At 42.2% G+C, this 15325-nt stretch overlaps 1 protein-coding gene across 1 annotated transcript in view; it reads right to left on the bottom strand.

Moving 5' to 3' along the window:
- Nucleotides 1-15325, bottom strand: part of LOC132380661 (constitutive coactivator of PPAR-gamma-like protein 1 homolog) — a 75636-nt gene that overhangs the window by 26854 nt on the left and 33457 nt on the right. Inside the window, exons 5-8 of the mRNA XM_059949629.1 lie at nucleotides 8711-8813; nucleotides 4909-4985; nucleotides 3934-4232; nucleotides 284-380 (exon numbers count right to left, since the gene is read on the bottom strand). Of these exons, the coding sequence (XP_059805612.1) occupies nucleotides 284-380; nucleotides 3934-4232; nucleotides 4909-4985; nucleotides 8711-8813 (576 nt within the window). The remainder of the gene's footprint in view (nucleotides 1-283; nucleotides 381-3933; nucleotides 4233-4908; nucleotides 4986-8710; nucleotides 8814-15325) is intronic.

The following is a 15325-nucleotide window of genomic DNA, read 5'->3' as shown; positions in this document are numbered from 1 at the left end:
TCCACCGCCAGAAGCCCCTGTGCCTCATGACCCTTCTTCCCAATCACAGACCCACTCCTCAGGTTTGCTGTGCACGATGCCCCTCACCCTGCCAAGCACAGTACTCTGTCCCATGGCTCACATTTCAGATGCCAAGCCAGCACAAACTGTGAACTGGATTATCCATTTTACCACACACACACACACCCCCTCAACACAATCAGGCACCGAGGATAGTGTACACGGGTGGGGACGCCTCCTTCCACAGCATTAGTGGCAGGGGGTGAGAAGGGGGTCATGTTACCTCAGGGATGTTTTTCTCGGGGCTCCGGCTTGCACCCGGAGCTGGGCTGGCGCCTTCCCAGTTGCCTTTGTGCTGAGAGGACTGGCCGACGAGGTGGCTGGAAGTAAAAAGAGAAATCCGCCTGTCAAGCCTTTGCGAAGTTGAGCACAACCTCACCCAACGCACGGCCCACCACCGACGAGATTGGAGTGCTTGACCAGAGTCACACCTGTCTCCTGACCTGCAATTCCTTCGCCAACTCTACAGTCATCCAAGCGGAGGATAATTCCTCCCACTGAATACTGCTGTTGCATTCCTGAGCAAGCTCCGCTCCTCGGGGGACAGCGCTCATCTTCACCAGGCACCCTCCCCACCTCCAAATGTAGGAGGTGCTCTTTCAACTCAATAGGTTCACACAGTTGGTTTTAAAAAAAGGGTTTACTCTGTTTAACTTCTCTTCCTCACTCTCTACTGCCTTGGGAGCCAAAGTAGACCAAGTACTCATGTAGGCATTTCAAAGAAAAAAAAACATGAGATGCTGGAAATGTGAGCTACACACCCACTGTAACGAATGGCACGCTGAGTGTTCAGACAGAGATTCTAGACATGCCGTAAATCTTCAACACACACATAAAGTGCTGGAGGAACTCAGCAGGTCAGGCAGAATCTATGGAGATGAGCACACAGACAATGTTTCAGGCAGAGACCCTTCAGTGGGACTTAAAAGGGTGGGCGGAAGCCAGAATAAGGTGGTGGGGTATCGAAGATGGCAGTTGACAGGTGGGGGGGGGGGGGGGGAGAAGATGAACTAAGAAGCTGGGAGGTGATAGGTGGAAGAAGGAAGGGCTGAAGGAGGAATCTGATAGAAGAGAGTGGAGCATGAGAGAAAGGGAAAGAGGAGGGGAATAAGAAGCAGGTGAGGAAAAGGGAAGGCGTGAGAGGGGAGCCTGAATGAGGAATGGAAAGAGAAGGGGAAGCTGGAGAATTCAGACAAGCAATTGGGGAAAAATTTCTAAAAAGAAATATCACAACAAGTTTTAGAGTTACCACCTCAATTTCTGCACCCCAAGCTTCGGAGTCAAATACTCAACTTCACCGGGCAGCAAGGAAGCAATAGAGGAGTTCCACAAGGGGGATATGGATGGGTTCAGAGAATGGGCAATGCCATGGAGGACAATAGTGAACCCTGTGCTGACAAGGAGGTAAGAATCCTCTGCAAATGATATTGAAGTAGTGTAATCTCGACCTGAAACGTCAACTGTTTATTCATCTCCGTAGATGCTGCCTAACCAGCATTTTGTGTATGTCCCTCTGAAAAGTCCAGTTTGTAGCATTCAGCATGTGTGGGTCCATCCACTGCAGGGGCAGCGAAATAGGTTAAACATTGAAGTGGGTTGATTTATTAAACGCTAGGCTAATCACTGAGCCTCACAGCGCCAGCGACTCAGGTTCATCCTGACCTCTGGTGTTGTCTGTGTGGAGTTTTCACATTCACCCTGTGACCACAAGGGCTTACCCCCAGGGTACTTCCTGTATCTCAAGGACATGCAGGTCGGGAGGTTAACGAACTGCTGCAAATTGCCTCCGGTGGAGCTGGGGGAGGAGTTGGGAGAAGACATAACAGGCGGTATATAGAAAAATAAGCCTCACGTTATGAAGTCTGAACTCTATGTGACCACGGGGCTTCCCCAGGTGCTCGTTTCCTTCCACACCAAGATGTCATACTGCTGTGATTTAACAAGCCATTGTAAATATAGGAATTCCTCGTATAGGTAGGAGGCAAGAGATCGGGAAGAGTTAACGTGGATGGGTGAAATTCGTGTGGGAAATGGATTGATGAAACTGCTCAATGAACCAATGGAGATAGATGACGATAAACTAGGATAGCCATCCAAATAAATAAATAAAATTTCTAATGAAAACGTGTATTATTTTAAGATGTTGAAAAACTTAAGAGTAGTAAGGCACAAACTCTCCAACCTTTGTGCTGAAAATGATGCTAAATTAAACTCAACTTCTTCTATCTGCTGGTGATTCATATCCTTCCTTACTTATGTCTTAAATGCCACTATTGTATCTGTTTCCTAAGGCTGACCATTCCAGGCACTCACCACTCTGTGTAAAACCACATCTCACCTAGACTAGTACAGCATAGTATGGGCCTTTCAGCCCATGATGTTATACTGACCCACTCCATGATCAATCTAACCCTTCTCACTCATAGCCCATAACCCTCCATTTTTCTTTCATTCATGTGCTTATATAAAAAGTCTCTGAAATATCTCTTTGTATCAGCCTCCACCAACATCCCTGGCAGTGCATTCCAGACACTTAAAACGTCTTGTGTAAAAAAAAATCCACCTCTGACATCTCCCCTAAAACTTTCCTCCACTCACCATAAACACCTGGCATACAACAGTACAGCCACTTCATCCCATAATGCTGGGATCTTTTAACCTACTTTAAGGTCAATCTAACCATTCCCTCCAACGTATCATCTGTGTGCTTAAGAGCCTCTGAAATCAACCTAACATATCTGCTTCTATCACTAATACTGGCAGCGCATTCCACCCACCTGCTACTCTGTGTGAAAAAACTTTACTTTTGAGATCCCTTCTCCAATCACTTTAAAATTATGCCCTCTCATATTAGCCCTTTCCACCCTGGGAAAAAGTTTCCATCTATACCTCATTATCTTATAGTACATCTCTATCATCACCTCTCAGTCTCCTTCACGCAAAAGAGAAAAAGCCCTGGCTTACTCAATCTTTCCTCATAAGACAAGCTCTCTAATCCAGGTAGCATCCCGGTAAATCTCCTCTGCACCCTCTCCAAAGCTTTCATTGTTTCTACAATGAGGCAAACAGAACCAAACACAATACTCCAAGTGTGGTCTAACTAGCTTCTCAACTTTTAATGCCATGGACTAGTACGATTAAGCAAGAGTTGGGAATTCCTGCACTAGGGTTTTATAGAGCTGCAACAGTACCATGAACTCAATCCCCTAACTACTGAAGGCCAACACACCATACGCTTTCCTAACTTGCATGGAACTCTGATAGAACTATGAACATGGACACCATCTGTTTCTCCACAATGCTAAGAATTATGCCAATAACCTTCATGTTCAGCTTTCCAAAGTGAATTGCTTCACACTTTTCTGCACTAACGCCCCTCTGCCACTCCCCAGCCCAGCACTACTTCCAACCTATAACCTACAACAATCTCCTTCAAACTTTTCATGTCACTTTAAATCAGGGGTTTCCAACATTGTTATGCCATGGAGCCTTACTGTTAACCGAGGGGGTCTGTGGATCCCCAGGTTGGGACCTCTGCTTTAAATGCATTTCTTCTAGTATTTAACATTTTCACACTGGAGGGAGATTTAACACCTCTTGCAATTTTATAGACGAGGAGGTGTCATCCTGACCACTCGATCGGGGAAGCACAGGAGTATTGTGGTTAGCATATTGCAGCACCAGTGACCCAAGGGCAATTCCCACTGTAAATGCTTGTAAGGAGTTTGTCTGTTCTCCTTGTGCTCCGGTTTCCTCCCACATTCCAAAGATGTATTGGCTCAAAGGTTAACTGGTCACCATTGTAAGTGGGTGTCTTGGGCTCGTTGGGCCTGTTAACGTGCTGTATCTCTAAAAAACATGACAAAGACTCACTTGGCTGTGTTACTTCCGCTCTGTTCGTCCACATCAGAGGAAGACGAGGGCGATGAGTTGTGCAGAGGTGACGCTGGTTCTTTGGCCTGCGCATGGTTGGAGATCCTGGCAGCCGGCGGAGGTGCTGGCCCAGGCCAGTCGGCCAGCTGCTTGCAGGGGCGCTGGAACTCGTGTTTGGCCAGGCCAGGGTCAAAGTGCGGACCATGGACTAGCTGGCCCTGGGAGGTGGGGAAGGTGATACCTGGTGCTGGCGCGAAGGGCTGGTATGGCAGCTTCTGCATCATGGGTGGTGGCGGAAACTGAGAGGAGAGAGAGAAAGAAAAGAAAAACAGGGTGTCAGTGAGCAGGACTATCGAGAGACCCAGCATCTGTGCTCAGGCCTGATTACACCGAGATTGTCTGTGGAACCAGCCTGGCGAGCACTACCGCATGGAAACAGGCTCTGTCCCTTTGGCCCACCTAGCCTGTGCCGACCTGGTTTTGCCTAGTCCCATCTACCTGCACACATACCAGAGCCCTCCGTACCCCTTCCATCCATGCACTTATGAATATTTAAGAGAAATTTGTATATCAAACCCACATCCACCACTTCCACTGGCATCTCATTCCACACTCGTACCACCCTCTAAGTGAAGATCCCCTTCATGTTCCCCTGAAATATTTTACCTTTCACCCTAAACTTATGACCTCTAGTTCTAGTCTCACTCAACCCAAGGGGGAAAGTCCTGCGCCTTTTATAATTTTGTATACCTGACATCATTCTCATGTACTCCAAGGAATAAAGTCTCAACCTTTCCTTATATACACCCCCATCATTCTCCCACACTAGCTCACAAACCCCTCCCTTATATCACAAGTGCACCTCCCCTCACCTGCCAAATCTTCTCTAGCAGCGACTGCCCTGTTGCCTGCAATCTCTTCCCACCTTCCCAACCGCGCAAACACCACCCAACCCCCCCACTACCCGTCACCTACCAGCGGCTTGGGCTGCGCGATTGCTTGCATATGCGCATTTGCGTAGGGGGGCATCCCAAACTGGCTGGGCCCAAAACCTGGAACGGGAAGCAACAGGGGGTTAACACCGAGCTCCCATCTACTTTGGTTGCCGGGCTAGACACGGCACTGGAAGCGAATTGCTGACTGGTTGTGGGCAGTGAGATGTGGAAGGGGTGCACTTGATGCCTGCCCTCTGGCAGGAATACAGGGGATTATTTCCTGCCAGTGCCTTGGTCCATGCTTGAATACTTTGAAGAGGATACAGAGGAGATTTACCAGGGTTTGTAAACATGTCTTATGAGGGAAGGTTAAACAAGCTAGGTCAGGCTTTTCTCTTTGGAGCAAAGGAAATTAGAGATAACTTGATAGACGTGTGAGAGCTGGAAAGGGATATAGAGTCCCTTATTTCCCAGAGCAGCAATGGCCAATACCAGAGTATGAGTGGACAAACATTTACGGGAGGTGTCAGAGGTAGGTTTGTTGTCTTTTTTAAACATAAGTTATAAGACAGGGTCATGAGGCCAGGGGGCTGGCACAGAGTCGGGTGGGGGACATGGGCGCAGAGCCCAAAAGGGGATGACACAGAGTTAAAGAAGGGAGACTGAGTTTAAGAGCAGAAAGCTCTTCTACCACACAGAGTTGGTGGGGTGTATGGACTGAGGTGATAGAGGAAGGGAACAGACAGGGAAAATTACAATGTTTTAAGACACTTGCCCAGGTACACAGATAGGAAAGTTGTAGGGGGATTTGGGGCAAATGCAGGCGAATAGGACTAACTTAGGTGGATACAGTAATTGGCAGACGATTTAAGCTGAATGGCCTGTGTCTGTGCTGTTCAACTACCATCTCCTTGAAGTGGAGGTCTGGAATCTTAAGCTAGTGAGACACAATCTATTTAAGGTAATTATGATTCTAAGAGGGTCTGACAGGATTGTTGGCAGGAGTCCATTTATCCCAGGGCTAGAGTGCAGAATTAAGCAGCATTCTCAACAGACACCAGTGCCGCCGTATCCAACTTACAAGGGCAAGCTCTTCGCACCCAGTTGCCCGGGAGGGCTTCCAATCAATAAAATGAAAGGGCATGCTGAAGTCACAGCGGATCAGGAACCTGGCCAGTGATCTTCTCCACATCCCAGACCTGAAACTTTAACCCTGTTTGTATCACTACAGACGCTGCCCGACCTATTAAGAGTGTTTCCAGCACTGGAAGGGTGTGGGGAATAGCTTTGAAGATTAGGTGTTACAGTACTACTGAACAGTGCAGCAGCTGAGATGGGGGGTTTTCTGCCCGATTAATGTTTACATTCAAGTTCCAAGGTACAAGAACGGGCCAGAGCCTGCCTCTGTGCTGTAGTGCTCTGAATGAGGCTCAGAAACTGCGGACAGACCATCCCACTCACCCAAATGATGCGCCCATCTTGCCACTCTGAAAAAAGGGTCCTGACTCAAAAGCTCAACTGATTTCTCTTTCTACAGATTCTGCCAAAGGTCTACAGGTCCAGTTGTCGTATAGACCAAACATCAGAATGGGGAAGAAATGTGATCCAAGTGACTTTGATCATGGAATAACTGTTGGTGCCAGATGGAGTGCTTTGAGTCTCTGAGAAACTGCTAATCTTCTGAGATTTTCACACAAATCTCCAGAGTTTACAGAGAATGGTGTGAAAAACAAAATAACATCTAGTGGAAACACCTCGTTAGTGAGAGAAGTCAGAGGTTGGAGGCGACAATGGATGTACGGCAACTCTGGCAGGGTTTGCACGACATTACTTCCTACAAAGCAAAACCCAATAGCAATGCTTCACTACCAGATGAACTCAACACCTTCTATGCTCACCTTGAAAGGGAGAACACAACTACAGCTGTGAAGATCCCTGCTGCATCTGATGACCCTGTGATCTCTGTCTCAGAGGCCAATGTTAGGCGGTCTTTAAAGAGAAGGCAGAAGGTCCAGATGGAATACCTGGTAAGGCTCTGAAAATCTGGGCCACCAACGAGCAGGCGTATTCAAGAACACTTCAACCTCTCACTGCTACAGGCAGAAGTTCCCACTTGCTTCAAAAAGGCAACAAATATACCAGTGCCTATGAAGAATAATGTGAGCTGCCTTAATAACTATTGCCCAGTAGCACTCACATCAAGTGATGAAATGCTTTGAGAGGTTGGTCATGACTAGACTGAACTGCCTCAGCGAGGACCTGGACCCATTGCAATTTGCCTATTGCAAATGCCTATTGCCTATGGCAGATGCAATCTCAATGGCTCTTTACATGGCTTTAGACCACCGACACAACACAAACACCTACGTCAGGATGCTGTTCATTGACTATAGCTCAGCATTTAATACCATCAATCCTGATAGAGAAGTTGCAGAACCTGGGCCTCTATACCTCCTTCTGTAATTGGATCCTGACTTCCTAACCGGAAGAAAACAGTCTGTGCAGATTAGTGATAACATATCTTCCTTGCTGATGATCAACACCAGCACACCCCAGGGTTGTGTGCTCAACCCACTGCTCTACTCTCTATATACCATGAGTGTGGCTATGCATAGCTCAAACACCATCTATAAATTTGTTGACAATACAACCATTGTTGGTATAATCTCAGGTGCAGATGAGAGGGCGTACAGGAGTGAGATATGCCAACGAGTGGAGCGGTGCCACAGCAACAACCTAGCACTCAATGTCAGGAAGACGAAAGAGCTGATTGTGGACTTCAGGAAGGGTAAGATGAAGGAACACATACCAATTATCATAGAGGGATCAGAAGTGGAGAAAGTGAGCAAATTCAAGTTCCTGGGTGTCAAGATCTGAGGATCTAACCTGGTCCCAACATATCGATGCAGTTATAAAGAAGGCAAGACAGCAGCTATACTTCATTAAGAGTTTGAAGAGATTTGGTATGTCAACAAATGCACTAAAAAATTTCTATTGTTGTATCGTGGACAGCATTCAGACAGGATGCATCACTTTCTGGTATGGGGGAGCTACTACATAGGACCAAAAGAAGCTGCAGAGGGCTATAAATACAGTCAGCTCCATCTTGAGTACTAGTCTACTAAGTACCCAGGACATCTTTAGGGAGCCGTGTCTCAGAAAGGCAGCGTCTATTATTAAGGACCCCCAGCACCCAAGGGCATGCCTTTTTCTCATTGTTACCATCAGGTAGGAGGTACAGAAAGCTTAAGACACACAGCGATTCAGGAACAGCTTCTCCCCCTCTGCCTTCCGATTGCTAAATGGACATTGAACCCTTGGATACTACCTCACTTTTCTTAATATACACTATTTCTGTTTGTGCACATTTTAAAATCTATTCAATATACGTATACCGTAATTTATTTATTTATTTCCCCCCTCTTCTATATTATGCATTGGATTGAACTGCTGCTGCTAAGCTAACAAATTTCACATCACACACCGGTGATAATAAAACTGATTCTGATCACGGTCAGACAGAGACAGCAATTCAAATAACCACATTACAACAGTGGTGTGTAAAACAGCATCTCGGAATGCACATGTTGAACCTTGACGCGGATGGGCTACAGCAGAAGACCACAAACATACACACAGTGGCCACTTCATTAGGTACAGGTGTATAATAAAGTGGACACAGTGTACTTTTGTTAAAAACTAACTCAGTACCATACCCGCTTTCTTGAGGGCAGTTCTGGGAGGGCAATGATCACCAGCCATGCCACATGTTTCAGTAGAAAACCAGAGAACAGCAGGTGCCGCGCTTGTGAGGCTGCCACAATTCCCACGTGGATGCTTACCGAGGAATGGAGAGGGTCCAAGAGGAAGCGGCCTTGGCTTGCTTGCAGTAGCGTAATACTCCACAGCCCGCTTGAATCGTTCTATTTTGTCTTCTGTCCTGGACTGGATTTGGAAAAGGTAAACGTTATAACGCTTGCAAGATTAATGTGCTGAGAGGACAGTGATGGGACTGACTACTAACACCTGATAGTGCAAAGCAGAGCTCCTGACTAGCCACTGGACTCCCTCATGGCTAGGTCACTTTCCCCTCACAGCAATGTCCACGTACACTGCTACCTGTGCACCAGGAAGGTACAATAGCCTCAGCACTCACTCCAGGGTTCAGGAACAGTTATTATCCCTCAACCGTCAGGCTCTTCAACCAAAGCATTCACTTTTATGGACTCTTCACGTCAAGTTTGATATTTTTTGCTTATTATTGTTTCTTCTTCAGTATTTGTACAGTTCATTGTTTTTAGTACTCTGGTTGAACGTCTAATTGGGCAGTCTTGCACTGATTATCACAGTTATTATTCTATAGATTTGTTGAGTATACCCAAAAGAAAATGAATCTCACGGTTGTATATGGCAACATATATGACAATAAAATTTACTTTGAACTACACAATTTTGGTGAAGTGGGTTCAATCCTGACTATGTTCTCCCCAGGACTGTGCAGTACTTCCCCCCAGGTGCTCATCTGATCTCCCATGTCCCAAAGGATCTGGGAATTAGTCAGCCACTCTCACGGTGAGTATATGGAGCAAGTGGGAAAAGCAGGGACAATTTACAATGTTTAAAAAATGTTTGGACATGTGCATTGACAGGAAGGGGTCCCAACCTGTTATATGCCATGGAGCCCTACCATTAAGCAAGGGGTCCATGAACCCCTGGGTTAGAGGGTTAAATGCAGACTCAGGCAGGCTCAGGTTGATTTAGATGAGTGGCACTGAATGAGCTGTCCCTAGTGTGTCCAGGCTAGGTGGAGAATCAGAGGGGTGACATGGCTGGGAAATTACAAGGGAAAAATTAGGATGGGAATAGGATTACACAGGCTCAAAGGACTGAATGGCCTCTTTATATGATATAAGAAATGAGAGGTGGTCGGCCTCTAGGAGAATGAAGGGTGATCGGATAAAATAGTGAGGGGTATAGGTAAGGGGGATGATCACAGTCTTTTCCCCAGGGCTGGGGGTAGCAAGTGTCCAAAAATATAGATACAAGATAAAGAGATTTAAGAGACCTGAAAGGTTACTTCTTTATACAGCAGGTAGTGAATACCTGGAATGAGCTGTCAGAAGTGGTCGAGGCAGGCAGGTAAAATAAAACATAGGACCTATACGGAGTTGTACTGTCCTTTGGCCCATGAGGACCTTCTTAACCTACCCCATGATTAATCTAACTCCTTCTTTCTACGCAGCCATAACTCTCTATTCTTTCATCCATGTGCCTATCTAAGAGTCTCTTAAATGCACCCAGTTATCTAGCCTCTACCACTACCCCAGCAGGGTTAACATTCCACACACCCACCACTCAAAAGAAGAAAAAACACCTACCACTGACAATCCCCACTAATCTTATTCTTTCCCCAATCACCTTATGCCCTCTCGCATTAGCCATTGCCATCCTGGGGAAACAGCCCGTTGAATCTGCTCCATTCTATTACAGCTGAATTATTATCCCTCTCAACTTCACTCTCCTGCCTTCTTCCCCTATCTTCTGACATCCTGACCAAACAAGAATCTATCAACCTCTGCTTTAAATATACCCAATGACTTGGCCTTCACAGCCATCTTTAGCAACAAATTTCAGATTCACCACCCTTTGGCTAAAGAAATTCCTTCTCATCTGTTCTAAATGGATGTCCCTCTATCCTGAGGCTGTGCCCTCTGGTCCTAGATTCCCCCGCCATAGGAAACATTCTCTCCACGTCCACTCTTATCTATACTTTTACAATATTTGATAGCTTTCAATGAGATTCTCCCCCCACCACCCATTCTTCTAAACTCCAACAAGTCCAGGCCCAGAATCATCAAATATTCCTCTTACCATCAGACCATAAGATATAGGAGCAGAAGTAGACCATTCGGCCTGAGCCTGCTCCGCCATTCAATCATGGGCTGATCCAATTCCTCCAGTATCCTTGCTTCTCTGCTTTCACCCCATACCCTTTCATGCCCTGGCTAATTGAGAATGTATCTATCTCTGCCTTAAATACACCCAATGACTTGGCCTCCACAGCTGCTTGTGGCAAGAAATTGATTTACCACTCTCTGACTAAAGTAATTTTTTCCGCATCTCTGTTCTAAAAGGATGTCCTTCAATTCTGAAGTCATGCCCTCTTGTCCTAGAATCCCCTACCATGGGAAATAACTAACCTGTTCAGGCCTTTTATCATTTGGAATGTTTCTATGAGATTCCCACCCCCAATTCTCCAGAACTCCAGGGAATACAGCCGAAGAGCTGCCAGATGTTCCTCGTACGTTAACCCTTTCTTTCCTGGAATCATTCTCATGAATCCTCTCTGAACCCTCTCCAATGTCAGTATATCCTTTCTAAAATAAGGAGCCCAAAACTGCACATAATACTCCAAGAGCATCAACATCATATCCCTGCTCTTATATTCCATACTCTATATTCTATACCTCTAGAAACAAATGCCTTCTTCACAACCGACTCATTCTGCAGGTTAACCTTTAGGGTATCTTGCACAAGGACTGCCAGGTCCCTTTGCATCTCTGCAATTTTGATTTCTCTCCCCATCTAAATAATAGTCTGCCTATTTATTTCTTCCACCAAAGTGCATGACCATACACTTTCTAACATTGTATTTCATTTGCCACTTCTTTGCCCATTCCCCTAAACTATCTTTTCCAATCTTTTTATTATTATTGTTGTTATTATTATCAACATAATAAAATTAATACATAGATAATGGGATTACAAATAGACAAATTTAAACTGAACATGAAAGGATACATAAGCAATAGTTACAATATAAATGAGTCTTCCCAAATCATGGATGATACAAGTAACATATAAACAAAGCAAAACTAGGTATATCATAATATATATATATAAAAAGAAACAGAAAAGAGAAAAAGAAAAAAAATTATGCTAGAAAAACTAATCTAACAACCTAATAACTAATAAGGGGAAAAAAGAAAAAAGGAAAAAAAATGATGAAAAAATCAAAAAATACAAAATCATCAGTGTCATCAACTCCGATTCTCTCAACATATGTAAAATCAAAACTGGAAAAACAAATAGGCTTGGAACAGGGTCACATTACATCATATGAAAATATTGAATAAATGGTCTCCATATCTTTTCAAATTTAGTAGAAGGGTCAAATACAACACTTCTAATTTTTTCTAAATTTAGACATAACATAGTTTGAGAAAACCAATGAATTACGGTAGGAGGATTAATTTCTTTCCAATTCAACAAAATAGATCTTCTAGCCATTAATGTAAGAAATGCAATCATTTGACAAGCAGAAGAAGATAAATAGACTGAGTCCATCATTGGTAAACTAAAAATTGCAGTAATAGGATGAGGTTGTAAATCAATGTTCAATACTGTGGAAATAATATCAAAAATGTCTTTCCAATATTTTCTCAAAAGCGGACAAGACCAAAACATACGAGTTAAAGACGCTAGCTCAGAATGACATCTGTCACAAATAGGATTTATATAGGAATAAAAACGAGCCAATTTATCCTTGGACATATGAGCCCTATGCACAACTTTAAACTGTATTAATGAATGTTTAGCACATATAGATGATAAATTGACTAATTGAAGAATTTTATCCCAATTCTCAATAGGGATAGTAAGGCTAAGTTCTCTTTCCCAATCATTTTTAATCTTATAGAAGGGCTCTGAACGTATCTTCATAATTAAATTGTAGAGTTTTGATATTACCCCTTTCTGAGAAAGACTTAGTTCCAGCAAATTCTCCAAAATACCCGAAGACTCAAGATTTGGAAAGGTAGGAAGTACAGTATTTAAGAAATTCCTAATCTGTAAATACCTAAAAAAATGAAATCTAGGCAAATTATATTTATTAGATAATTGTTCAAAACACATAAAACAATTATTCAAAAATAAATTGGAAAATCGTAGTAATCCTTTAGACTTCCAAGCTGAATAAGCTTGGTCTATAATAGGATAAAAAAAGAAATTGGATACAATAGGAATATTTAAAACAAACTGAGACAACCCAAAAAAATTTCCAAAATTGAAACCATATACGTAAAGTATGTTTAACTATCGGATTGTCAATTCATTTCTGCAATTTAGAAAGAGCAAAAGGAAGAGAAGACCCTAAAAATAGAACCCAATGAAAATCCTTGTACAGATTTAATTTCCAGGTTCACCCAATGAGGGCTACAAGATAAATCCCAATCCTTTAACCAACATATCAAATATCGGATATTAACTGCCCAATAATAAAATCTAAAATTAGGCAATGCCAATCCACCTTCCTTCCTTGCCTTCTGTAAATATTTTTTTACCTAATCTAGGATTTTTATTCTGCCATATATATGAGGAAATTTTTGAATCAACATTAGTAAAAAAAGATTTTGGAATAAAAATTGGTACCGCTTGAAATATATATAAAAACTTGGGTAAAATAATAATCTTAATAGCATTAATCTGACCTATCAGAGATAAAGATAATGGTTACCATTTAGTGAACAATTAATCTAATCGATTAAGGGTAAAAAATTAACCTTAAATAAGTCCTTATAATTTTTTGTGATTTTAATCCCTAAGTATATAAAAGAGTCATTAACTAACTTAAAAGGTAAATTTCCATAAATTGGAACCTGTCTATTTAAAGGAAACAATTCACTCTTATTAAGATTTAATTTATACCCGGAAAAATTACTAAATTGAGCCAACAATGATATAACCGCAGGAATGGATTTCTCAGGATCAGAAATAAATAATAATAAATCATCTGCATATAATGATAACTTATGTATATCCGTCCCACGAGTAATGCCAAAAATGTTCGGTGATTCTCTAATAGCAATTGCCAAGGGTTCTAAAGCAATATCAAATAATAATGGACTAAGAGGACAGCCTTGCCTAGTACCCCGAAATAAATGAAAAAAAAGGGGGATCTTTGATTGTTAGTAAAAACCGAGGCTACTGGAGTATGATATATCAGTTTAATCCAGGAAATGAATGTCGGACTAAAATTAAACTTCTCAAGCACAGTAAATAAGTATGGCCATTCAACTCTATCAAATGCTTTCTCCACATCTAATACAATGACACATTCTGAGGTGCTATGTGAAGGAGTTTAAACAATATTCAATAATCTCCTAACATTGAAAAAATAGCGATTTTTAATAAAACCGGTTTGATCTTCCGAGATAATTTGAGGTAATACCTTCTCCAGCCTGGATGCCAGTAACTTGGAAAAGATCTTGGGATCTACATTCAATAAAGATATTGGTCTATAGGATGCACAGTCAGTAGGGTCTTTATCTTTCTTCAAAATTAAAGAAATGGAAGTTCTATAAAAAGATTGTGGCAGATTACCCAATCTAATTGCTTCTTCAAAAACCCTGCATAACCAAGGAGAAAGAGTAGAGGAAAAACATTTAAAAAATTCTACTGTATACCCATCTGGACCTGGTGCTTTCCCAGAATTCATTGAGGAAATAACCCCTTTAATTTCTGCATCTGTAATAGGAGTTTCTAATATTGAAAGATCATCTGATGATAATTTTGGAAAATTCAATTCCCCAAGAAAATCATACATGATATTATAATCACGAGGGAATTCAGAATAATAAATCTTGAAAAGATTTGTTTATCTCATCACGGTTAACTGTCAAATCACCATTCTGCTGACGAATCTTAATAATTTGGTGTTTAACCAAAGCATTCTTCAATTGATTAGCTAACAGTTTACCTGATTTATCACTATGTATATAAAAATCCGATCTGGTTTTCATTAATTGATTTTCAATTGAAGATGTAAGTAATAAACTATGTTCCATTTGAAGTTCAACCCTTTGTTTGTAAAGCTCCTTACTAGGAGCAGTCGAATATTTCTTGTCAATCTCTTTAATTTTATCAACCAATAAAAGAGCTTCCTTCTTAATGTGTTTTCTTAAACCAACGGAATAGGAGATAATCTGTCCACGTATATATACTTTAAGTGTCCCAAAGTGTTCCGCAAGAAATACCATCTGTGGAATTAGTTGAAAAGAAGAAAACGATCCGTTCCTTCATAAATTTAATGAAATCTGGATCTTGCAGTAAGGTAGAATCAAATCGCCATTGTCCAGCACTAGAAGCTGTATCCATAAATTTAATAGAAAGTTTTAATGGAGCATGGTCAGAGATGGCTATAATATCATAATTACAACCAATTACCGATGGAATAAAACAAAAGTCAATAAAAAAATAATCAATTCTCGAGTAAGAATGATAAAACATGTGAGAAAAATGAAAACTCTTTGTCCTTAAAATGCCGAAATCTCCAAATATCAAAAATTCCATTATCAGTCAAAAAAGAATTAATATAACTGGCTGACTTAAAAGGTAAAGTCTGAGTAGATATAGATATGTCCAACAAAGGATTTAAACAACAATTAATGTCACCACCC

The sequence above is a fragment of the Hypanus sabinus genome, chromosome 24 (genome assembly GCF_030144855.1).
Source record: "Hypanus sabinus isolate sHypSab1 chromosome 24, sHypSab1.hap1, whole genome shotgun sequence".
Taxonomy (NCBI): Eukaryota; Metazoa; Chordata; class Chondrichthyes; order Myliobatiformes; family Dasyatidae; genus Hypanus; species Hypanus sabinus.
This window is presented reverse-complemented; position numbering and strand designations above follow the sequence as displayed.